The sequence below is a fragment of the Cynoglossus semilaevis genome, chromosome 15 (genome assembly GCF_000523025.1).
Source record: "Cynoglossus semilaevis isolate Cse_v1.0 chromosome 15, Cse_v1.0, whole genome shotgun sequence".
Taxonomy (NCBI): domain Eukaryota; kingdom Metazoa; phylum Chordata; class Actinopteri; order Pleuronectiformes; family Cynoglossidae; genus Cynoglossus; species Cynoglossus semilaevis.
This window is the reverse complement of record NC_024321.1, coordinates 12,332,990-12,359,066: the sequence shown is the minus strand read 5'-3', so window position 1 is coordinate 12,359,066 and position 26,077 is coordinate 12,332,990. Positions and strand designations below refer to the sequence as shown.

Sequence of the window (26,077 nt, the reverse complement as noted above, 5' to 3'; positions counted from 1 at the left end):
CTCACGAATCAAAGTTGGAGCGTCGAATCCCTTGAAAACTCTCTCCTCTAATTAAGAACCCCTTCAGAAGCTGACCAGTAGTTAGTTGTCTTTTACTTGGCGTGTTCACTAACGTGACTAAGAAACACCTCAATAAAATAGATTACCCAATTGAAAAAAACTTAATTTTGTGGTTAACTAGTCACATTTAGCTCACTTTACGAAGCTAACACGGAGCTAACAGGCTAAAAAGGCTCTCAAACTTGGCAGAGAAACACTTCACCGAGTTATTTTAGTGTGTTATTTATACGACTTTACTTTAAATGTCATCCTATACCAATACAATCCGTTGCAATTCCTACATATTTAAAGAATAAACTTGTTTTTAAATGACTTACTGTGAATGTGTTGCTGCTGTTCGCTCTTTCTACAGCATCTGTGGAACAGCTGATGATCCTCCGCCTCCGTGTAGCCGTTGGCTGCAGTGCTAACCCGCTGCTAACGGCTCTACTTGGGTAACGATAGCTCCACTAGTTCGCTGACTAGCAGGATGGCTAGCGTGGAACATTCGATAAAAGCACCATTGTGCGAATGTTTACCCCTGCTGCAGGCAAGAATATCTTTTAGTGACCAGGCCAGAATCTCCCCGTGTATGGCTGTGAGGCGGAGGCAGGGCGGTGAGGGAGAAGCGGCTAACTCGCTGCTTCTCTGCTGCTTCTATTGTTTTCCAGCGGACAAGCAGCTCCACGCCGCCATCTTGGGAACTTTCTCTTTTTTTCCATCAGCGACAGGAGGAATGTTCCACTGCGTCCACCCTCAGCTGAATGACAGTAAAGATGACCAATTAAAGTACGGCTGAAGAGATGACCGACATATAGTAAACCAATCGCAACCTTTTATTACATACTGGCACGTCACAAAAGTGGCCAGATTTATAATCCTAATTTAAATATCAATAACAATTTTGGTAGTCAATAGAATTTCCTCTTATTAGACATTTTCTTTTAACAAACATTTGTTATATTATTTTTGCCTGCTTTTGTATTTAAAAAAAATATACAAATTTGAGTTTTGTTTACTTCTGTTTGAGATAAACCTATAAATGTTTTAACAAATTAACACCAAACTTACAGAAACGTGAATGAGGTTTTTCCACCATCAACTTGTAGAAGATCCAATGAAAAATAAAACATTTCTTTATTTCAGTTTCAATTTGGCCTTTTTATTCATCAAAACAAATGTTGACTGAATGTCCACATTCACACCAGGCTTCTTCATCATCATCATCATCATCATCGTCATCATCAACAGTGTAACTGTTCAAGGCAGAGCTTTAGAAACACCTCGCTGAAAGATTAGCTTAACAAAAATAATAAAAAAGTTAAAGTTACAGAGACACAAAGTCACACCGGCAGATACAGTGTTCAATCTATACAGTCTGTAAGCTACAGGCAGCCTTAAGAGGAAACATCACACTACAACAGGAGGAAGGAGGAGAAAGAGTGGCTAAAACATACTGGACGCTGATGATGGTATTTTAACGCCACTGTTGCCGTCTCTGTTACTGCTACGTGAAGAGGGGAGGACCCCTCCCCCCCAAAAAAAACCCAAGAAATATACAGGAGGGGAAAAAGACTTGTGTTGAAGACAGCAATGGGGGAAAAGGTTAAAAAAAGTTATATGGTCACACATTCACCTAAACAACAGCCTTAAGAAGAAATAAAAACCAGAAACACAAATGCTTCAGAACACACAGCAGTTCACATTTTTTTTTACCCCAAGCTCTTGAGGTAAAGCCTCTGCACACAACCTGACGACACAAAAACAAGACACATAATAGTAACAAGATCAGACTTGTGTCCATTTATACCTCAGACAGTTTGTATTCTGTTATCAGATGTTTTACATCTTAATTGACCAGTTTTCAGTCTGATACTTATTCTGCAGCTTTAGATTTGTTAATGTTATAATCCAGGCCCCTCAAATTACATCACACCAGAGTGGTTAATTCAAGCCGGAGTGTATACTCTAAGAGGTTAGCATGCAACTGCAGAACACTAACAGGCTAACACATCTCAACTGACCAGTACTATTACTGAAATCTCAAAGGTAATTAACAACAAAGTCTGTATTCTAGGTTAAGGTTATTATTCATCCAATTTAATAACATTATTTCCAACTTTCCTGAACACTTAAGTCACTAGTCATGTGACACCGTGAGCTCATTATTAGTATACTACACAGAAAACAAAATATTCAGTATCCTGAATCTCCCCAAAATCTCTACTTGAAGGAAAAAAAAAGTTAAACATCCTGATAGGGGCAGCAAAGGTTAGGTAAGCAAGTAACAAAAATGTCATGTTGAGAATTGACAATGAAAGACAAATCAGTAGTAAAGCATTTTGTCAGTGTTTATCAGATGTCTCGAGTTTTTTTTAAAATATATTTGTCAAAGGTCTTTAGAATGTCATAGGTTTTTTGAAGATTTTGTAAAAATTATGTCAAGTTCATTGAGTGTTTGTCTCAGCAGATGACGGTTAAGCGCCTTGAGTTTTTCCCCTTTAGTGCCTTAATCTTTTTATATGGGGTCTATGATTAAAAGGGACAGTCTGTTCATCTGCTGACAAGTCCAACAAAACAACAAACAGAAAAGTATTTTACTAAATCTAGATGGATTATTTTAGATATTTACTTGTTAAGAACAGCAAAAAGTTGTTTTGACCGTCTGTTGCTTCGGTGGCTCAAGGACAGACACATTGTATCAGTGTAGCATTAATATTTACAGTCAAGCTTGTGTGAACTAAAATCTCTAATCAACATTTATGTTATGATCCACAAGGAACTAAGGTAGTCCTGGGGTCACCGGTTGTGATTGTAACATGTCATGACCCAACAATAATAGAGCAGGAGCCTTATGTTATTAGGTCAATGACCCATGAGAGATGGTGGTTTATTCTGAAAACAGAGGACCTCTACTCTCAGCTGCCCCCATCAGGATGTCAAATGTTAAAATGCAGAGATTTCATGAACAAAAACCAATTACGTCAGTCTTCTGGAGTGTTGCTTCTTTGAATGCTATTGCTGGAGGCTCACAGATACTTCAGGTTAATGACTGTTGACGTACAGTGTTCAGTTGACGTTATTAAGAAGCCAACACATAGAAAGCTTTAACCTGGGCTTGTTGAATGCAGGTGTTAGCCTAGTTAGTTTGCATCCTGCTTATGGGCAACAAGATGTGATCTTCTATTGGTTGCTATTGCAGCCAGGGGCTTAAAAAAGGAATTAAACACTAGTATTACTACTATGTTCTTTGTTAATATATACCTGTCATAAAACGAATTAAATTGTCTAAACTAAGGTGCACAGGTAAAAACTTCCTGAATTTTGGGTTGAAATTTTTTAACTTGATCATAAATAGATTTACACTGAAATAACATTTCCGCTCAGTTTCAAGGTTGCATGGCAAGTTTCATATAAATAAAGAAAAAAACAGAATTATTGTTATTAATTGTTATAAAGGGCAGATAAAGGTCAGACTGTCAGGAGACTTAACCACTTGGTACAGTGCATGACATGCTGCCATGAGGGTGGGGCTTTTGTGTGGAAGTGGCAGCGGCAGCTCGGCTGACAGGACAGAAGGCGTGGCTGTCGTGTATTGTGGTTTGCTCGGATGTTAAGGAATGATGCAGGAAGATTTAGTTAATCTCAGTTAAACTCCTTTTAATCAAACTAACTCAGTCCTTTATACTGGAATCATCATCATATGGCGTGCATCAGCTTCGCTGCTTCCATGGATCCATTTTCAGCTTCATCATCTCAGAGTGAAGAGGAGGGCAGGGACACTGAAGGGGAAGGGTGTGGCGGTCAAGTCACTGGATTCAGAAATCAGTCCCTTCTGACTTTCCTGTTCCTTGGAGATCTTCGCAGAATGTCATCCTCTGACTTCTAGAAAAAAAAGAAAAGGTAATTTGTTTTGCTTTGGAAAACTGGCGTACTAAATTATATTAATTAAATAAATTAACAGCGGACCTCAGATGGTCTAATAAATGTCAAGCATTCTGAAGATGACTGAGCAATTTGTCACAAATCAACAAAAGACAATGACCTTAAATGTCTTGTTCTTGTCCACAGATTTCACAGGAGAAAAAAACAACTGCATCTTCACATTCTAGATTCTAAAATAAAACTTTTTAATTTCTCAAAATTTTCATTTTGTAAGAACTATTCCAGTCACTTTGTTGTTTCAACAGCTGCAAAATTACCCAGGAGGACAGATATAACTGAGCAATCTAAATTATAAATAAATAATTATAAATATTTGCATTCAATAGTGTGCACTGACAGAAAAGGCATTCTTCATTTTTCATGCATTAAACACACTGTCCTTACCTCATCAACTGCCTCTTGCTCGTCATCCTTTTCTGCCTCCTCTTCTTCCTTCACAGGACTCTCCTCCGAGTCGTCCTTCTCCTCTGTTGCAGGAAAGAGATTTATCAAATATTAAAAAAAATAAAAAAAAAATAATAAAAAACATGTATATATTTGCACAAACCTGGACCACTCTTCTCTGCTTCTTCAACCTTCTCTTCCTCTTCCTCTTGCTCCTCTTCTTCCTTCACATCAGGCTGAGGTTCATCAGTCTTTTTGTACTCAGCTGGAGTTGCCGGGCTCTTCTTCTGCAGAAGTGCACAGAAAGACAAAGTTATTTCAAATTTTTAGTCAATCATGAAAAACATCTTGCTGGTAAATCTGTTAACAAAATAAATACAACAGAACACATACACTGAGCACCACATATTGTATCATCAATATCAACATGGTCAAGATTTGACCCCAGGCTACACGACAAATTCACACACAGGGGCAGAATGTCTATCTACACAGGACAGAGATTCTCTAGCCAATGACCATCATAACATGGACATAGTTTTCCGTGTGACTCAACTTGTTATCAAGAAAGATGCTAAATGGCTTAAATGTAAATGTACTCAACGATGCTGGCCAAATAACATCTTTAAACTTTACTTTAAAAAGGTTTAAGGTTTTATATAAAAACCTGGTTTGTATCCAGACTACGTCCATGTATACATATGGACTACTGTATGATGGCGAAGGAAGCAAGAGCAGGAACAATCACCGAGCCGGTGGACGTGTTGGTAGATCTGGTTTCCTTAAACACTTCCTGTAAACCGTCCAGACTCAAATGACCCTGAGCTGATCTTGATAACTGCTGTAAACAGTCACACAGATATCAAAGCAAGACACAAACCCTTTATCAAGAGCTCTGATATTCAACCAAATATATAATCATCAGTCTTGCCTGTCAACGTTTGCCTACTATCAAATTAACTTTTAAAAAAGTGAAGAGTCTCATTGGTAAGGCTCTGGTTATGTTGCAGAACTGGTAATGGTTAAGGACAGCGAAAGGGAAGTGAAGTAAATGTAAGAATAAATAAAAGTCAAAGTGAACATGAAAACTTTATCTGTGTTTATTACCTTTCCAGTGCAGCAGAAGACAATGATGAGGATCAGTGGCAAAGCCACGGTAAGGACGTAGACAACCCAGAGCCAGGGACGCTCCTCTGCAGCATTCAGCATCTGAGTGGCCAGACCAGGCTGTGCAAGTAAAAACAAATAAAGCCCAAAGTTATAACATAGAGAAAGATCAACAACCAGAAAATAGAGCCAAACCCATGTGGCTTTGTAGATGTCACACAAAATAAGATTACCAATGATGACAGAACCAGCTTGTTTGTTATAGAGTTTTTAGTCAAAAACTGGAATGTTTTTATAACCAGGACAACAAAGGGTGATTCCATAGTTTGAATATCAAGTCAACAGCAAAATTTTCATATTGTCAGTGAAATTGTAACGGAAAATGTATGGATAAACAACAACTATTATGCTACAGTTTGTTCAACATAGCTATCCTTAAGTGCATTTTGGACAAAAAAAAAAAACTGAAAAAAAACTTTGAACTGACCTCAGCTGCACTCTCTGCTGCCCTCTTTAGGCCCCAGCCATCATTTGCCCAGCGGTCTGCAGTGTTACGATCATTGGTGATAAAGAAATTGTCGAAGAAGATGTCAGAGGACATGGACCAGAGTTCAAGTCCAACAGCGTTGAATGGAGTCATTCTGAAGGGGTGCAGGTCTTCAAAGAAGGCAGGGTTGGCAATCTTCCGTGGTTTCCAGACTCCCTGAGCAAAAGGGTAACAGAGATTAGAGGATAAACTTAAGCATCTTCTCAGTGAAAACAGTCAGTTGTCTTCACAAACTCACCTGGTAGTTGGGGTTGTCAATCATGGGTGGCTTCCACTTGCCCTTATAATTAGGGTTATCGATCATGGGACGTTTCCAGACGCCACAGCCTGGTGCTGTCTCACAGGCAGGGTTAGGGATTTGAGGAGCCTCCCATTCACCATCCATCTCTTCATCCCTGACAGACAGAAGTAAGCAATGAATGAATAAATAAAAAAAAAATAAAAAAAAAAGAATTCCTCATGTTGATTAAGAGTACTGCAGTACTATGTGCATTTATTTATTTCCACAGAGGTGGCTGCATTTATATAATTTAAATATGAAGTAATATATATGTATATATATGTAAGAAGCGCTCCCGTCATAAAGTCAACAATATAAAACAGGAGAATAGATCCGGGGAAAATAACATTACAATAAATAAAAAAACATAAAAAGCAAAGTCACCAATATAGTATTGACGTAATCGTTTCTACACAAGTGTATATACATACCAATCTTCAGGTTTGATAGCATCAGGGTCACCAATGTACTCAGGCTCATTATCTAGCCAGCCTTCTGGTGTCACTGCATCTTCATCTGGGATTTGTGCAGGGGCGTCGTCATCCCTGCACACAAAGATTTAGAAAAGCAAAACATTGACACAGAGTTAACACACCCAAAGGGTTAATCTCAGGAAACTGGGATTGCAGAGTTATTAGTCAGCCTCAATTTAAATCAATGAAGAAATGCTGTATTTGTGGCAGTAAATGACAATCACACACCAATCTTCAGGTTTGACAGAATCAGGATCCTGGATCTTAGCTCTCTCATCCCAGTCCTCAGGTTTGTGATCATTTGGGTCTTCAATCTCAGCAGGTGGGTTCACAGAAGGTGTCATGTCCGTCAGAAGGTTGCCACTGTTCACAACAGTGTTATCGATGAGCACCTCAAAGCTGTTATCAGGGTTAACCACTAGAGGGGGAAGAAGAGTAGTAATTTGTGAAAAACTTTTGCATGTAATGATCTTATTCATTGGACAGTGATGGGAATTATACACCACAGAATACACTAATAGTAAATCTGGTCTATCTGGTTTTCTGATTTGTTTACCCAGTGTGTAGAGGTGAGTCTTCTTGTCAGTGTAGTATGATCTCAGGTCAGCATCAGGTTTTTTGGCATGTTTTTCTTCAAACTCTCCAGTTTTGGGGTTCTTGTGTCTAAAGATGAAGTGCAGTTTGTAATCTTCACCACACTTGTCAGGCCCAAACATAATGGTGTAAGGAGTTGTGTCCACGAATTGGTCCTAAAGTGACACACAAGCAAATAAATGTGAAGTACATTTCGCATTTTAAACAATTTTGTTTTCATTTCAGCCCCCACAGCGAACAGTTTAAATTGTTAGTGTATTATGTATAAGTAAATCCTTATCACTTTTAATGATATGAGGCATGTATCTCAGACTGACCAGGTCAAGATCAGGAGTCTGCGTCAGCAGTTTGATATAGGCGCCACCGCAGTCGATTCCTGACTGGAAGTTCACCTCGTACCTGTTCAAAGTGGGAAAAGATCCCTCAGACATCCTACAGGTGCACACAGTCAGTTTTATTCATGGTTATGTGCCTGCTCTTACTGAATGATTAAGGGCATAGTGTCAAAGATGAAAGGTCGTAGAAGCTGTGCTGAGATGGCGTGATGTTTGGCTCTAGACTTCAGGACCAGACCTTTATCTCCAGGCAATTTACTGTCCTTCATCTCCTCAACCATCCATTTACCTGTAGAAGACATCAGTTACATTCACATACAATCTACCTCCTTAATCTGTCACAACTTTTATCCTATCTGCAACATTACCATATAGCATATCTAAATGGTTGACCACACAATTTAATTTAGTATTGTAAATGAACATCATCGGTCTAAATAACTAGTTACTTTGACTGTTTTAATTAGCTTTTTAAACAGAGGCGATAGGGGAAGAAAAAAAAAACAATTAAGAGATTTACAGCTTTCACTTGAAATTGCATAGTATGCCATTGCTGCCTAACACTCTCAGATGTTATCAACACATGTTGTTCCCATCACTGAATTGAATAGTAACATAGTAAGTGCTAATAGACAACACTGGTATGGACAATATACTAACAGTACTCACGCCTACTACTCTGTGAGGCATAACTGAACTCACCATCATACTTGGCAATCTCTTCATCAGCACTGTCCTTCTTGGCATTGGACAGCACCCAGCTGACAATTACACACACACATAACATACTCTTAATGAAAACACATTTCATTTTTTTCACACGAGAGCAAGTCAGAAGAGCAACCTTTTTTCCCACTGTAAGTCACCAGGACATCAAATAGAATCAGATCTCATTCTTACATTCAAAAATTTTGCAAAAAAACAAAAACGTGTGCCTAAATAACACACACACACTATTATTTAATGGTCACTGTTTTTGATGACTTATCTTTTCATTTTATCAATAAACAATTTATCAAACCATTTAATGATTTAGCTGTAAAAATGTGCTCACCCATCAAGGGTGCCACGGTCAAAGGACTCAGCAAAGAAATGTTCCCCCACGGGCTCTGGAGCTTTGTAGGTCACCTGCACACAAATAATCAAATATTGACAAGTGATTCATCTGATAACTATTTTAAACTTAAATCTCCCATAATCCATGTTCAAATAAAAGTTATACTAACCCTAACTAGTTGTACTAAGTTTGCATTGCAAGTGAGGATTAAAAAAATTAGGCCACTTGGTGTCATCTTTACATTACTATATTTTTTTCATTGATAGCATCGCTCTCTAACTTAATTTATAGATGTTTCTTTTCTGAAAGTCATATGATAAAACTGCTTCCTTGAACTTTCTTTCTTGAAGCCTGTCAAGTCACTCCTCCTCTCACCTTTGGTGGAGGGGGGGGTTTGGGGGCAGAGGGAGCTTCATCTTCAAGGTCCCCATCAAGATCCTCGTCCTCAGGTCCAGCCAGCTCATCCTCCACATCCATGTCATCGTCCATACCGTCATCAAGCAAGTCATTAGCTTGAGTGACAGGGCTTAAACTGAGGCAGAGGAGGCCCAACGCCAGAAGAAGGAAAAACCCAACCCTCTGATCCATTTTCTGCAGAGGTGTAAGATTTGAAGAAGATAAAGGTACTACACATGAAATTATATAGACATTGTCTCAGTATCAGAACAGAAAAAGTTTCAAATCAAGTTTATTGCCAATGAAATCAAGTTTTGCATATTTCCATATTCATACATGGACAGCTACTATTTCATAAAGGTTTGTGTTTTGTTCCTCCATCATGAGACACTCAGCAGTTTCCAACTAGTGTGTTCCTGGGGCATCTATACATCTTCACTCTTACCAACCTGCACCCACAGGACCAACAAACACACCTTAATGAGATTATGCCCTAGGAGATTAGCACAGCAACCCCAGCTCCCTACACTCACACACAGACACTACTGAGCACACAAGCACTTAAGTCTGTTGAGACGGATGACTCATTATACACAGGCATTGACGGTAGTGTTGGTCGTGTTTACAAGTAAACTAAGAGAAGAGGCTCTGAGGGAACTAATGGGAACAATAATTATCTCTTTGTTGATATAGTGATTAATAGGAGGATTTACATGAAAACATACCTGGTAATATAACCTTTGTTAAGGAAGAAAGGAAGGAAAGAAAGAAAAGATTCTACTAGTCCTGTTAAATAAACATATCTTGGCTGTGATCTGTTGATGCTTTTTTATACTGTTTGAGTTTTTTTTATCCTAAAAAGGCAGAAAACTATTTATATTTTATTTTTCCCTTTAAAATATTGAATTTTTTTGTGCAGAGGTTAATAAGCATTTTGACTAAATTAAACCATCTTTACGTGTCAATATAATTCTTACACACACTATACCCATGCCTTACATAGAAAGGAGTTGGGCTTATCTGATTAGCCAGCAGCGGTATTTACAAGCTTGGCCAAGAGCTCCACTCCACAGTGATGAGTCTAACACTTAGCATTTAGAGGCGGGTTTACCATCAAAAGCTATTCAAATGCCTGGCAACTCCATGGCATTTAGGGACCGCTACAGAGGATGTTTACTGTTTCCATGTTTTACCTCAAATGATCTCAATGTTTTGCAAGTGCTGACATGACCAATCTTTGATCAGATTGTACGGTTGACCTCTCATAAATGTCTTTCCTCCTCCATGTTTTTCTAAATGTCGAGTTGAAAGTAGACCCTCACAATTAAAAAAAAAATCACTGTGACAGGTCTAACCAGTAACTATTGTTATTGCGCAATATAGCTAACTGAAGTGCCCCCTTTAAAACATTTTTTTATCTGTCCACAGTTGAGGATATTGGCTTCATCCACAGGGGCTGCCTACAGCACCATCAGGTGTTTTGTCAGTTAATCTCATATTTAGTTGTTTGTTGAGCCTGCAGGACATCTGCTGCTATACTGATTCACCACTTGATAAGTGCCAACCTCCACCCCAACTGTTTACTGTAACACCAAGACGAGAACATTATGCTACACTTTCCTCAAGCTTTTATGATGCATAAAAAATGTTTCTTTGACTATAACTACTTTTTTGGAGAAGAGCCAAGTTAGCCTTTATGAGTCTATGTCAGTTAACTCATCACCCAGCAGACAGGAGGAGCAGGTTACTATTTAAACTGAGGTACACACAACAGATGCATGGTTTGTGTTAAAAGATAAATATTAACAGTAACGGGGTGACTGGTGATCATCCTGTTTCACCAACTCTACCAATGAATGCTTCTTTTTGCACCAGTCTTTCAACTACCTATTTAACATGTACATAAGGTTTACAAAGCTGTAAGGCTACTCATGTTGAACAGCATGAACATTTCAGTGCAGAATCATTCAGCTGAGCCTCGCTGACAGCTAAAATAACAGATGTGCTGCTAGAGAGTGAAAGTAATTGACTTGAAAACAACAGTCCTTAATTACAATTTTGTACATTTGTTCACCAGGACACAGAGCTCACACATTCTTTGGAATCTTGAAATCACATGGAAAGTATTACAGTGTGATCTTTAGGGAATTTTGTATCTATAAGAAATAATGAGTCAAGACAGATAAATCAGATAAAATATACAATTTGCTTGTTCAATAATCAAGTTATCCAAATCAAGGAGATAATGTAATTTTAATCGCTAATACAAGGGTGGATTATGTGTCCTGGCCTTTTTGTCAGGTTTTAGTTAAATACAAATGCCCCCTAGTAATGTCTATACAAGTGATCAAGGGAAAAGTGACAGCCTATTTCCACAGAGCACACAATGGAAGATATTATCCAGTTTGATCTCAGATCTATTTTTCCCTGAATGACCTCATGTCATGAAGATGATCCATAGCAGGTGGCAGTCTCACCAACAGCCTGCCCTCGATATCCAACCAGCAGGTTCCACTGGTTGCACTGAGCCTAACCCGATGTTCAAGACCAGATACAAGATCAGCAGAAGCTTAGAGATGAGAGCTTCTAATCGATTCTTTATCAAATGAAAAACTACAGATGTCTTCATTTCTTTATTACAAGCAGCCTTCTGTTAATGGCACTCTGACTGTCACTGGCCGATGTATTTGGTTGGTTGAATTGTCCATTTTTGCAGGTTACTGTAGTATTAGTGACATTTTTCTTTCCTTGCTGGTGCTACTTTTACAGTTTATGTGAGGTAATTCGATCAGCCAATGACAAGCTGGCTAAGTCGAGAATAGAATAAAAATATTTTATTCTAATCATTCAAAATGTCAATTTCAAGAGAAAAATGCATATGTATGAGATACACATAACAATATTCTACTAATCAAATACTTTTGAACTATTACATTCACATTTAATTTAACACTGTTAACCAGCTAAAATACCCAAGTATTTTTACTTCCATACTTCAAAATGTAAATATGTTGGGGTTTCTCTTGTCCTCTTCGACAACTGCGAAAATAAGTTAAGGGTGGAGTAACAGAATAATTTTAACTCGAAAAATCGTGGTAAGACTGCCTATATAAATGTGGTGAAGTGCTCTTCGTTGATACGCAGCCGTTTTTAAACCACAATTAACACTTTAAGAAAACAATAATAACATCGATAAGTTAATAGAATAACTGTATAAAGGTTATTTGCTCTGAAACCAATGAATCCATTAGCAGCAGGCTGACGAATTTAACCTAGCAGCAGGCTAACGCGCTAGCTGGTTTCACCTGTACTCGATTAGCTTTAGCTAGCCACTTACGGAAATAGAACCTAAACTTCACCAACCAGAACAAACATTATTTACAAATACAAGGATTGGGGGGGTAGAACTGCAGCAGACTATCTTGGTGAATATTACTCTGTGCTAAAATAAGGCAAGTTAAAGTGACGTTTATCGGCCTCTTTTACTCACCTACGGCTCTGCGCGTTGACCGCCTGGGAACTGCCGAGGAGGGTCACGTGGGAAATGGAAAGGAAGAAGGCCTCCGTCCCCTTGGTGCTGATTGGTCAAGGACAATGAGTGCTTGACGTTTCCTGTCAACTGTCAGCAGCTGATTGGTCAAAAGGAAATCTCAGTCAGCGTGGCTAAATCCCGCCCACACCAGAGCTGAACCTCGTGGACAGCAATAATTGGTCGAAGTTGCAGGGACTACTTGACGTTGATTGGCTGTAGTAAAAATTATGAAAAAAAAGTGATTAAAAATTCTGTAGTCTTTTTATTCACCAGCCGCAGAGGGCTATAGTAAATTGTTGTTTTTCTCCCAATTTTCCTCCAACTGACTGGATGATAGTTTCGTTTTTTTGTGGTTGTATGGGATGCTTAGAAATCGTAAATAAAAACATAATAAGCACGCTTACTAAGCACAGCATTTAGTGTTAAGGACAATCCAAAAGTTACTGCAGAAAATGAATATTAGACACAAAACTATTAAAAGCTCAACTTTTTTTAAATGCACCAATCTAAGCACATGTATCATCAAACTATGTTTTGACAAAACACGATTTCGTTACAGTATCAATTAGGGAAAGGACAAAGTTCCACTTGTACAGGCACAGAGATATCAATAGCTGTTAAGGTACACTAAAAAATACTGTTTGAAAATCAGTAACAACAGAGTTGTTAGATAACAGAGTGTAATTAAAATCTGTTTTTACAGCTGACTAACACTTTCATTTCGTTTCATTTATTCAAAGGTAGCATACAAACTGCTGTTTTAAAGTAACAATAATATCAATTAAAACATCAACAATAAAATGTTATATCTTACTAGAGCGATCATATGCTCTGTTACAAAAGAACTTAGTGAGAACATGTTATATAATTGCCTTCTATTTTTATTTTATTTTACCTTTTTCTTCTTATCTACTTCCCACGTAATGGCAAGAAAAAAAATATGACCACAACACAACCATTGGACTGAACAAGCTAAATTAAAATCAATCCCACTGTATGGCTTTGATTAAATAACAGCATTAGAATATAACGACTTTGATGATGTCACACAGGACTGTTTTAAAGTACTCACATGACTTCAAGAGCTCACTAATACAATCCCACACAGATTGGGACACTTTTTATTTAATAAAGTGTACCGATTTAAATAATAATAATAATAATAAAAGCTACAAATAAACAATAATCTGAAACCCCACAAAGAACTGTCTCTGTCATTCAACTGCATTGCAAAACAAAACTTCATGGCCTGATGTACCTGAAGATACTGCCAATGGAAAGAAACAACACAACGGAACTCTCCGGGCTGGAGGCAGTGGGACACTCTTCAGAGGAGCTGTGGATATCCTTGGATTGGGACTGAAGTGTTTTTGAAAGTTCTGCAATGTTACCCCTTTTATTCTACAGTAGTCAAAACAGGGCAAATTTCAGGGCAACGGAAGGACAAATTTCACTTCAAAATTTAATTTGCAATTCAGCATTTTGGGAGTGACCAATGTCTGATTGATAACAGTAACACCAATAAGCAATCTGTTGCAGAGAGTGAATGTAAGTATTATTATTATTAAAACAATCAAATTACAATTGGATTCTAATTTTAGAATAATCTCACAGCAATCACCAGTGTCATTTTACATTTTTTAAACGTAAATATCCACAAAACAAGATGAATCATTAATAAACAGGTTTTCAAATATGACATATAAAAACTAAAACTTTTGTGTGATCTTATGGAGATGTTCTGGTTGGTTTTATGTTGTCTTCCATTTACATCTCTGAGCTGACACAAGTAACTGATCAACTGCATTTTATTAAATTTTCTCTCTTTATTACCAATCCACAGATCAAATAAAAGATCATTTAAATATTTTATCTAAAGGATACAAAAGACCAAAAACAATAGAACAACAATTCCAGTGCATCTTCTGAAAGAAAAAAGAAATGTAAAATGAAGTGTCTTCAACTTCACTTCAACTCTTAAGAAAAACATCAACAAAACCACCGGTTCACTGCTACCCCTGTTTCTGATTAGAGCCCCAGAAAGAATCAAAGAATGAGTGAACAAAATGGAGAATGGAGCTGGGTGATCTTGGAAGAGAAAAAATGGGTGCATAAAAGAAAATCCCTCTCTCCATTTATTTATTTTTTGTTGCTGTTATGTACCACTTGTAGGCAATGCAGGCATTGCAGGTGTACCTCTACCTGGACTTCCATTTAAGAGTTGAACCATGCAAAACCGTCAATATTATTATTAGAACTGAAATTAATGATTAAAATAATAATTCGAGGGAAATATTTACCAGATTATTAAAAATTCCAAAATGAAAATAGAAAAAAAAGACAAAAATAAGTCACTGAGACTGAAGAAAAGACAATAATTACAGTTTCTGGTCTGGACTGGAAACTACAGTTCACACGAGGTCCTTCAAGCAGACACTGGGGCATTTAAAGAGTAATAGTACTGGATTGGATTAGCATAGTGAAGAACCAGTGTGAAGTACTTTAGGACTGCATGAGGGTATTGTGCCATACTGCTAAATTATGTGTGCAGCAATAAGATAAGAAGTACTGTATATTTTATTAGATTAAAGGTACTTAGATCAAAGTACTGCAATATAAACCAGAGTAAAGTACTGTAATGTAAATAACAGAACAGCACTTTAAAATACATCAGAATACTGTGTAAGTAGTAAAAAATTTAGGGTATAATAGAGTAAAGTACTGTAAACAATCTCTGAGTATGGCATTATAAAGTCAGTCAGATAAGGGTACGGTACTTTGCAATAAAGTATACATGGACTAAACCAAAAACATTTTTTGGTTTAACAGTATACTGTTAAACCATTTTTTGGTTTAACAGTATACATTAATAAAATAAATTTAAAAACATCAATTTGTTTTTTTAGCCTCGTCCACGAAGGTAGGCTGTAGCTGAAAAACAAGCCACTGCCCGGTTTAACAGGCCTCAGGGCCTCACAGCTCCTCTTAAAAAAACTTTTAATCCACTTCTGCAATTTGATTTTGAGAAAGGATCTTGTTTCTTTAAATTTGCCTAAAATAATTAAAAAAATCTAAAGGCTGGAAAAAATAAAAATAGAGAAAAAGTAAACACCTGTCTAATTTTTTTTCACAGTAGGATAAATTTAAGTAAAGTACCGTAAAAGCATCAAGTGAAGTCAATAACTTCACTTGATGTTTTAACAAGTATGAAGCGCAAAGTAGAGTACTGTTAGAATCTGGAAATAAATAACTAAAAAATTAAGTATAAACCAAATCAGTGAATCACCGTTATTCATGGTACTGTGATGTATGTCAAAACATTTTGAGGTAAATCAGAGTACTTTGATCTAATGGGAGTATGATACTGTAAAGTAGGTCAGAACAGAGAACTGTAACAGAGTTGGGTGCTATAAAGTTGACCAAAAGGAAGTTCTGACATGTACAGTAATGTACATTTCATTATCAAGTCCTTGATTTTTACATCAGCAAAACATAAAGGAATTTAAAGTGAATTATGATTATATGTTATATAGTAAAATACTTTTAAGTATATTACTATAAAAAAACATATCAGTCATCAGTGACAAGGCTGAGGTAAAAAAAAAAAAAAAGTGATGTCATAGGCTCTGAGGATCCTGGGTAGTAAATCTTGCTCCTGTTTGTTTTTAAGGCAAATTTTCTCGCTGCTAGAGGGAAATGTGAAGAAACCACAGACTTTTCCCCTGATGTAGGCGTGTATGTGTCTGTCTCTACATGCACACACGTGTTAGTGAGTCGGGTCAACGTTAGTACAAAGCTCTGGGTCAAAGTCTGGAGGCAGCGGCAGGATCTTCTTCATCAAAAAGTCCCTCACGGCCCTCCTGCCCTCCATGACCGCCAGTGTTAAACATGTACTTCTACTGCATGTATGTACACATAAATACACATGTTCAGACTAATTACAAAGTCATCTCTCTCAGGCATTCTAATTCCAAAAAAATGCCTAAACATTAAATAGTTTCTCTGGTCATCCTTGGCCTGCGGTGGCTGTGTCCAGACAGATGATGCTTAGGTTAAGCAGAACTGGAGCCAGGCAGCCTCCCGTCAGCTTGGCTGTGTCCGAGAGGATGCTGAGGTAAAGCTGAGGGCAAGAGGAGAGGGGTGCAGCATCACTCTGCTTTCTTTATGAAGATCTGAGGAGAAACAGAATAACATAAGTAATGCTACGTCACACCTGGAGACCTACTTAACACAGGACACACTGGTTGTTTCTGAGTAAAACCATGGTTTCCAACAGGATCAGGATAACATTGCCAAACACCTTACAATTCTGCTTCTGACCGTGACCACTTTCGGGTCAAATATTCTTCATACTGACCCATTAATCTCTGAACTGTTTGTCAGAGATTAATGGGTCAGCATTTTACACTTTTAAACTTAAAAAGTTCTGACCTCACTGAGGATCACCCAAACTGGAGAGTCTGTCATCACAGAGAGACGCAGGGTCTCAATGGGGCCAAACATAAGGTCCACTTCCCCCTCAGCAATTCCATTCTGGAATGTTCCTAAAACACACACATGATAAAAAAATCAACATTGCTATAGTACGTACTGCGTTAATTAAAAAAAAAAAAAAAGGATTTAACTAAATGATAAACCTTTCTTGATTCTTCTTCTTATTATTATTATTATTAAAATAATAATAATAATGTAGTGTGATTAGAAATATATTATTTTCTTTATGGAAGTCAGGGCTTTTTGTCCAAGTCTTTATGAAGTTTTCTTCTAATTACCGGTTTGTCAGTGTTATTGATACAGGGCTCGGGCCATTGTTGTTCTCCAGCAACACCTTATTTGATGTGGCATGATGAAAGTGTCTCACCTATTCTGATGAAGCCATCTTCTGTCCTGTGATACTTTGGTGTCTTCTCCCTACCGTCTGTCAGAGCTTCTTTGTCTGCCTGAACATTCTGGAACACGCACACACAAACACAGACTGTTTTAGTCCAGTCAATATCTACCTTCACCTATTTTTCTCTAAGTCCTTATTACAACAGTGAGACACAGCTGTCCTTCGGCAGAATTTGATATATTGACCATCAGCACCGTTCTACTGTCTCTCCTTGTGTGGCATCTGCGTATTTGCAATACTGGTGCAGGTCACAGTGTTTATCACTAACTACGTATATTTCATGATTACACTAATCCATACTTATTTAAAGTCACAGAGTCACTCTATGTATATGGGAGTCTAAATCCTCACTGTAAAGTGACTCGGGATAACATTTCACATTTACATTTAAATCTTGTCTAGATATGTTCTGAGTGATATTTTTCTTTCAAAGTAAGTCTTTCATTGGCATATCAAACATCACTACTTCATCGTATGTTCATTTTACTTTGACTTTCAACCCAGTTGGCCACAGAACATGGATCCGTAGACCAACGATTACAGTGCTCCTGGTCCTCCACTGTAAATAGTCTACTCACAAATGTTGACGTTTCCTAAACCCAATGTTTATGTGTTTTAATAAATCAAGTATGTTCATACTCACATCAAATGGTAGAACTTCCACTGACGTGTTAAAGAGTTTGTCTCCTGGATGTTCAATGTTACCACTGCGGAAGAAAAACCTGAAAAACAAACAGCCAATCAGAAAGGAGGTTTAACTTTAACATTAAACCGTCCACAGGAGAAGAAAATACAGGAAGGAACACGAAGCATCAGTATTAGCTATAGCTGTCTCACCTATAGTCTATCAATTAGTCTGAAAATATGTGTATATATATATATATATATATATATATATGTATATATAGACTGTATATTCAACATTCCTTTTTTTCCTTTGTTTTATTAGGATACTATACAGAATAATTGCACTATGGGGGAAGAGAATGTTGAGTCTATCAGGAGTCTACAACATCAACAAATGCTTAAATCCAGTCACGGTCTGTTAGCATTGCACTCAGGACAGTTTCTCAACACCTTCCTCTTCTCCCCACATCCTGATGCCACGTTACTGACCTTTCAATGCGCACAGGTTTGAAAAATCGTATTCGTATGAAATCGCCTGCCACGGGTGTAAAGGCCCAGAAGAAGTCCTCGCCCAGGTAGGCTTTCTCCAGGGTGAAGTGTTGGTACGTCTTCAGGCTGGTTGTGACCTCTGCAGGTGGGTTGGCGTGACCTTTGTGCAGTGTCTGTTTCCCAAAATCCTTATCCTAAAATATTAGTTATTTTCATCACTTATCAAAATAAAGTAAATACCAAGTAAGTAGCAGTAAACATCAAGGACCACCTATTAATAGCTATAGTATAGAGAAAGAGCAATTATTAATAAATGTGTGTTTTTTATAGTACATAGAGCACATACTTTCCAAGTATGCCTCTATGGGTATTTATTATACTTTTATTATTATTATTATTGTTGTTATTATTATTTATATTTCTATGCATAATTTCTTGGACCATGAATTCATCACTAGCATTAATTATGACAGGTGATATAAATATATACATTTCAACAAACCACTTAACTTTAACCTTTTTTGTGGCTAAAAACTATTTTCGTGATGTTTTATGACACGTGTTTTATGAAAGCACAGTTTACTGTGACCTACTCAACAGGACATTAACGTTGAAACTACTGAAATTAGACTTAAACTCATAATTCATCAAAAAGTCGTCTTTTTCTGGCAGCACTAGATGTTTCACTGATGAGCCACTAGGTGGCAACTCTGCCCATGTATCCTTTCTCTACTGCTTGGTCCAAGGATCCATGGTCTTTTAACTAATCCCTTTTTGGGTCATAGGGAAGTGAGTTGGTGGGGCACACCCTCTGGACAGTTTACTAGTCCATCAGAGGCCACATTTAAAGACAAAAAACCATTCACACAACTACATGAAGAAACACCATGAGTTACAGCCTGGACTTCATGGTGCCGACAAATGAAGACCAATGTGAAGAAGGACTACTTCTAATAGGTTTATGATCACAGTCATTATTACCAGGTCTTTTTTAATCCAACATTAGGTAAATGACCCAATTGAAAGGGTAACACAGATGTAAAGCACAAACATGGGGACACTGTGTCCTCACAATGTCAGAAGCCTAAATGAAGGGAACTTTCAATTTCACTTCCATTCCCGGTTCTATTTATTTGAGTGTGAATGAAAACTGGGGAATCATGAATCTGATGCTTGAAAATAGGAATACATTATTAAACTGGAAGACCATGTTCCAAATTTTAAAACGTTGCCTGGGGTTCAGCCTCCATATACGCTCCAGTCTCCAACACTGAGGAGCCTCTGATGCAGGATGTGGAATCGATATGGAATTGATGGGAGCAGACTGCAGCAGCGGTCAGCTCTCGGTGCGGTAATAAGAGGCAGCTTTCAGCTCCCTGCTGCTGGCAGAGGCTGGAGCTGCAGAGGTCATCACTCTTCATCAGTCTTCATCACTACACAGCCACTGGACTGTGACTGATCCTGGATCAGTCTCAAACTCTGCAGTGTCACAATGAAACTTGCTGGGTTGTCATTAAAAGGTAGCTTAATTTTCAACAGAACTTCTTAAAAGTCTGTGTCTGAGAAATACACTTTTAAGTGCGTCTTTGACTAGTTCGGTGTAAATACTGGAGGTAGTTCATGAAAATAAACAGTAGGTGGGTGGATAAAAATTAACAGTTTTATAATGCATAAATAGGCCATGTTTTTTTAACTTATGTTAAATAAGACATAGGGATGAATAGTTTTCACTTTTTTGTATTTTATGGTCATCATAACAAGTCAAAACTTGTAAAAATTTTGCTTGTTTGCAGCTTAATGATGTAAATATTTTGTCATGTATTATATCAAACCACTGTACTGTAGCACACTGGTGTGCCGTGATCATCACGTGTCGTGTGGAAAAGCTGATGAAGAAGATCTTCTTGCAAGCCTTTCTTCAATTCCTGCGAGTATATCTTGGTTGTGTTCAACTAGACAGGCTGCGTTTTAATACTGAGCAGGAAAATCAGGAGTAAATGATAATGTATATACCTTCTTAAACATATTTATATTTGGTGATGTGTTTGGAGTTTTTTTTTTAAATTATGTCAATATGACGGACTCAAGTTTAGGTGTATATGTGTTAAATTAAATTGTTTTTCACCTGCGTAGCAACATGTATTTACCAGCAGATGGCAAAGATCACAGCTATACTTGGACCAAACACTTAAAAACATAAACTCTTACCTTGAGCTTCTGTATTTTTCCCGCAAGTGATGAGTGTGTTCCAACATGTTGGAAGAGAGATGGTTTGAAGCGAATCCTCAGGTTAGCTTTTTGTCTGTCGCAGTGTTTCTGTGGACACATGAACAGAGTCACAAACTGATCAGGTCAGGATTCAAACTCCACAGCCAGGTTTGTAATCATTTCATTAAAATAATGAAAAAATGTTGTTTAATGGGTTCCCTGTGGTCTGTCAGCTACAGAGATCGGAGCTTCTCACCGCGTCCTTCTCGGGGTTGCACACTTTGACCCACATGATGTGGTCGAGCAGCCAGTCAATTGGTTTGTCTTTGTAGAACATGAGCATGAACTCGACGATGAGAGACAGATCCAATGACTTAAACATCTTCCCTGTTGGAGAAGAAGCAAGAAGCAAGTTGAATTAACAACGCTCAGAAATTCACGCCCGAGATTAAGACGATGTCATCGCTGCTTCACTGGAAAGAGGTGAGAAGCTGCAGCCATGACAAATACGTACTGCACTGTCTCACAGACTCACTGTCTGAAGATTCTGCCACTACAACGTAGTGTGACAAGAAAGACTGAAGAGGCCAGATGTTACTGCAGCTGTTTGTTCACACCAAATGAAACACATTTTTCACATTATAAATCATCACACACTGTGAAAAATATTTCAGCATTAAGACATGCAGTGAAGACATTTGAAAACTCAATTTCTAATTCCAAACTCACATGACATTATGGCCCACTGAATGACGACTTGTAAAGAAATGTAACTGTGAATTATGGGTTTGAAAATAATTTATTATGTCTGTGACTAATCTATGCCACTTGTAACAGCAATTCACAAACAGCTCTCGTGTGTATTTTAAAGGACTGTGGTGTGAATAAGACAGAGATTTCTGGTTTAATCCTGTTACTGCAGTATCTTTAGTTTTGTCAGTTCTGACTACTATCATGAGATACATAAGAATTCAAGAATGAAAACACTTTGAAAGCAGAGACAGAATTAAACATCTTCCCTGTTGGAACGCTCACACTGGGAGTTAAACTTGAAGGCAGACTGATGTGATAAATTGGTGTGAAATCATAGGGCTTTTCAATGTGAACTCACCGATGAAACCAAGCTGAGAAAACTCAAGGATCATCCACTCCTCCGATGGCTGCTGCAAGGCAAAGTTCTTCATGGTGGTGAAGTAGTTTGGACGGGCGACTATGTCATCCTCTAGCTGTGAGCGAGAGAGACATGTGTAGTTAATTAAATATGATGTGTTTGTTGTTTCCTGGGGTTTTCTTCAAGGTTTTTTACATTAGTTTTGTATTGCGACATTCGGGATGATATGTTTGGGACAAACTTTTTTTTTTCTTTTGACACTCTTTACTCTTTATCTTTTGTTAATGCATCATCGTCGTGCGTCGTGCTTTGACAACCACCTTGACGCCACTTTTTTCATTTAAATGTTCAAAGTTAAAGTACAGTTTAAATCAGGGCTCTTCTGTGTTTTTTAGGCCAAGAAGTCAGGAGCTTAGAGAAATAACAACAACAAAAAAACATTGGTCTACAGAGTCATGCAATCAATTAATGTGCCTTTAAAAACTAATCTATTTTTGGAACAATATTTTGAGTGAAAAAAAAAAAAAAACTCTGTGGAACATCTAGAATATGAGAGAGAAAATGTTTTTCACCTGGACATAGTATGTCCCTTTGGACTGAGCATACATCATCAGGAAACAAAAGTCCAGGTTCTGCTTTGTCCTCCATCTGAGGAAGAGGAGGAGATAAGAGTGAAGAAAAAAAGATTACAATTAAGATAAGACACTCTTGATGATAAGGAATCTAGTTGAACACCATCCCAAGATACAGAGGAACAGGAAAATAAGTTTGATTCACGGACACATATTTCAACATATCTAAAATCAAATTTCATTTTTTCCAAAAAGTCTGTGGTTTTTGGTATAATTCACTTCCACTGTTTTCTTTTCTTGTAAAAAAGCTCATTTTTATAGAATAAGTTTAAAAATAAGCAGCTGTTTTACAGCCCACTTGTTTCACTTGTTTAGTGCCGTGCAGTTTGACCCCTGGCCCTTGGAAAAAGTTAGAGCAGTGTGAGGGGGTTAATGTAGCATGTGATGAACACATGACCACTGATGACCTCCAGGCACAAAAATCCCCCACACACAAGTGTATTGTTCCATAAATACAGACACACACATGATTTGACACAGTGGTGAAATCAGCTGCTTCTTTGGAAATTAAAGAGAAACAGTGTTTCTCAGATGAAAGAAGAACTTTTTTTTTTCAGAAACAGGAGAACACGAGCTCAGCCAAACTGTGACCCCTAGTGTCTTAGTGCCTTGGTTCAACGACTATGTTACTTGTCATGCTTCTCTATTCTACTGCCTTTTCTTAATTTTCCCTCTACATGAGATATTATCATTTTTAAATTAAGATAAATTAACAGGAGGAGATGTGGAAATCTGCCATGGCAGTCAATAAAAAGTGTAATTATTTTAAATCTCTTTTGAGAATCACTTTAATTTTCTTTTGACACACTCTCTCACCTGACTCTCTCCTTATGATCTCCAAATGACTCTCGTAGTCGGGAAAAGTCTGGATAAAAGTGGACCGATGGAGAGATGACCTCCAACAGACCGGACTGAATCTCTGCTGGAAAACTAAAACACAAACAAACACACACACGCACAGGAAGTGAGGACACGTGGCTCTAATGTCTGCTGGTAGAGAATCGTACATCTTATGATGTAGGTACACTTACAGGCGCTTTAGGTTTTCTGCTACACTGTTGGCGTACTGCAGGTCAGCCTAAACACACACACACACACACACCCACACACACACACACACACACACAGTAGAGAGGGAATAAGAATCCTATTTAAGTTCTTTAAGCTTGCTGCAACACAACACAGGTGCTAAAAAGATGGTGTGGACTATATGGGTTAGTCTGAAAACCCCAGAACAGACTAGAAAAATGAAACTCTGCTAAAAACATTTATTGGCAACTTGTGACACAAGTGAACTAAGTTAGGTCACATAACCCATAAATCCTCCAGGTATGCAGTCTTTTCTCACCTGTTTACTTAATACTTTCCTTCTTTATCTCTTTATATTGCGATTTCTATATCACCTTAAACCAAAGCCAGTGAGACCTTTGGGATGAAGTGTGCAACTTTGAGCAAAACGATTTCAAACACAAATGTGGAAAAAGTCACATTTGAATGGACGGTCATTGCTGCAGTGGATCCACCAGTCCTGTGTGGTATAATGTAAAATCGGCTGATTTAGTTCATTAAGTAAACCATTGATTAAGTCGCAATTAACTACTTTTTGCTGTTTTACCCGCAGCAGTTTTCAAGGAACGTGAGTCTTCTTGGATCTAGCAGCAGGGGGCACTCACAGCTCAGAGTGTTCTGATGGGGGGGCAATGCCTCATATAAACACACTTAAAAATAAACTAAACAGTTTCTTTAAAGCATACACAGAGTCAAACAAAACTATTTCATGACATCATCAGTGTGTACCTGTGACTCAGTGGGGACTGTGTAATGTCACTCGTTTTTTTTCTAAATTCACACACTGATACGACGTTACACTACATTACAATTATCTCTGCACCGAGCAGGTTATTGTGTATAAAAAGACAAACACTGTAGAAAATAATGTATTCTTCATCTGAGGCCCCAACATTAGCACACAGGAGTAATGGGCGTCTGTGGGTTCATTAGTCAAACCACTGACCTTTATATAACAAATGAGGACGCGTATACGCACCTACAGACGCACAAAAAAGTACAGACACACTGTGGTGGCCAGGTGTTAATACACACGTTCGCACTTATATTTATATATATATATATATACACACACACTGACCTCTGCGATGAGGACGACGATGACACAGTCGTCCTTCTCGGCTGCACTGAGCTCTGACATGAGAGAGCTGAGCGTGTCGGTCAGGTACGAATGGACCTCCCTCTTCACACTGGGGACCCCCATCACTATAGAGACTGCGCACACACAGAGAAAAAGAAGAGGAGAGTCTGAATTTTAAGCTGATTTAACAACACTCAAAAAGAGAAAAGACCTTGAGATGAGATTGTGTATGCAGGGATTTTTGGATAGTGTTTCAAACAAAAAGCTAGTGGCTCTCTATACCTTACTTACAAATTATCCTAGGAACTCCCTTTCAATGTCTCAGCTCATTAGTAAAGGCCACATTTATTTTTAGAAAGTAAATCTTTGTCAAAACCTAATCTAAGAAGTTGAGTGTGGATTTTAAATTGGATATTTGCTAATTGCTAATTCCCAAAATAATGTATAGTTATACATCAGGACAGGCCAATGGTGCCCAGGAGCAATGGGCTCCTGCTAATTTTTGTAGCTGCTCACTCTAAAATATTGTCTTGAGGATCATGATGTTAATAACAAGTGGTTTAGATTCTAGTTGGAAAATTCCATCTTGGAATGGATAAAACATTAACATTTTCCAAAGATGCCTCACCCCCAGTTCGTCCCTGACCCAGGTGGACGGCTGGCTGTAGACTGGCGTCTTTGTTTAGCGGGGAGGAAGATGATGGAAGATGGAGGGAAGCTGAAGAAGACTTTTATTGCTGCTCACGTTCCACAACTTTAGCCGTGTTTCCTCTGGGAATGAGGAGAGGGAGACCAAGTTAGACCAGGGGTCAGGATTTACCACATTTCAATTTTGAAATGGGTTGGATCATATTTGACCAGGTGGGATATAATCTCAATCTTCTGGATTATACATACAGCCTAACTATCCTATCCTATCCTATGTATATCATAAGGTGAGCTAACCTGAGAGGTTGCTCCATGTACGGTTGATGTCTCGCAGCGCCTGTTTTTCCGCAATGGCCCGCTTGATCTCCTCCAGGACCAGATTGAGCTCTTTGGAGCGTCGCAGGTTCTCCTGCTCGGCCAAATGGAGGCGCTCCCTCAACGCCAGAAACTCCCGCTGGTAGATGTCCACCACATCTCCTAAAGAAAAGGGAGAAGAGGAGACCATGAGCTGTTGCAGGTTATTATAACAGTTAAGAGACAAGAAGAAACTTTTTCTTTCCTTTTCAAAGTTTGCTTAAACCCATTTCCTATCACTTTAACCTAGACTTAAATCATGAAAGTTCTCTATGAAGC

General features: G+C 38.1%; 3 protein-coding genes across 5 annotated transcripts in view; all 3 read right to left on the bottom strand.

Moving 5' to 3' along the window:
• The window catches only part of LOC103391071 (mastermind-like transcriptional coactivator 1), a 14,205-nt gene extending 13,292 nt beyond the window's left edge, over positions 1 to 913 (bottom strand). The window contains 1 exon segment of the mRNA XM_025063299.1: positions 378 to 913. The gene's annotated coding sequence lies outside the window, so the exon portion shown is untranslated.
• A 258-nt stretch (positions 914 to 1,171) lies between these two features.
• Positions 1,172 to 12,784, bottom strand: canx (calnexin). 3 transcript variants are annotated; one of them, XM_025063300.1, is made up of 15 exons: positions 12,648 to 12,784; positions 9,137 to 9,352; positions 8,759 to 8,832; positions 8,407 to 8,465; positions 7,852 to 7,993; positions 7,687 to 7,768; positions 7,332 to 7,524; positions 7,004 to 7,193; positions 6,734 to 6,847; positions 6,261 to 6,417; positions 5,963 to 6,178; positions 5,476 to 5,595; positions 4,532 to 4,655; positions 4,369 to 4,451; positions 1,172 to 3,924 (listed from the first exon to the last, which is right to left on the bottom strand). In XM_025063300.1, exons 2-15 carry the CDS (start codon positions 9,347 to 9,349, stop codon positions 3,865 to 3,867), a joined length of 1,827 nt encoding a protein of 608 aa, XP_024919068.1. In that variant the 5' UTR covers positions 9,350 to 9,352; positions 12,648 to 12,784; the 3' UTR covers positions 1,172 to 3,864. The 3 variants fall into 3 exon arrangements, with proteins under 3 accessions (XP_024919068.1, XP_024919069.1, XP_024919070.1); XM_025063301.1 differs by having other exon boundaries at positions 1,172 to 3,921; XM_025063302.1 differs by lacking the exons at positions 1,172 to 3,924; positions 4,369 to 4,451; positions 4,532 to 4,655 and adding an exon at positions 4,704 to 5,209.
• Positions 12,785 to 12,815: 31 nt separating this feature from the next.
• Positions 12,816 to 26,077, bottom strand: part of LOC103391069 (alpha-1,3-mannosyl-glycoprotein 4-beta-N-acetylglucosaminyltransferase B) — a 33,487-nt gene continuing 20,225 nt past the window's right edge. The window contains 16 exon segments of the mRNA XM_025063303.1: positions 12,816 to 12,902; positions 13,585 to 16,861; positions 17,121 to 17,233; positions 17,551 to 17,638; positions 18,224 to 18,302; positions 18,697 to 18,890; positions 20,905 to 21,012; positions 21,161 to 21,291; positions 22,016 to 22,130; positions 22,588 to 22,663; positions 23,464 to 23,577; positions 23,679 to 23,725; positions 24,797 to 24,930; positions 25,425 to 25,484; positions 25,487 to 25,567; positions 25,742 to 25,921. Of these exon segments, the coding sequence (XP_024919071.1) occupies positions 16,838 to 16,861; positions 17,121 to 17,233; positions 17,551 to 17,638; positions 18,224 to 18,302; positions 18,697 to 18,890; positions 20,905 to 21,012; positions 21,161 to 21,291; positions 22,016 to 22,130; positions 22,588 to 22,663; positions 23,464 to 23,577; positions 23,679 to 23,725; positions 24,797 to 24,930; positions 25,425 to 25,484; positions 25,487 to 25,567; positions 25,742 to 25,921 (1,544 nt within the window). The 3' untranslated portion in view covers positions 12,816 to 12,902; positions 13,585 to 16,837.

Excerpts from the sequence above, each read along its gene's own strand:
- canx (XM_025063300.1), bottom strand. The coding sequence starts at position 9,349 with ATGGATCAGAGGGTTGGGTTTTTCCTTCTTCTGGCGTTGGGCCTCCTC. Across the intron at positions 7,194-7,331 it reads GACTCACCTCTACACACTGG|TGGTTAACCCTGATAACAGC; the intron begins GTAAACAAATCA and ends TTCCCCCTCTAG. Across the intron at positions 3,925-4,368 it reads AGCAAGAGGCAGTTGATGAG|AAGTCAGAGGATGACATTCT; the intron begins GTAAGGACAGTG and ends TTTTTTTTCTAG.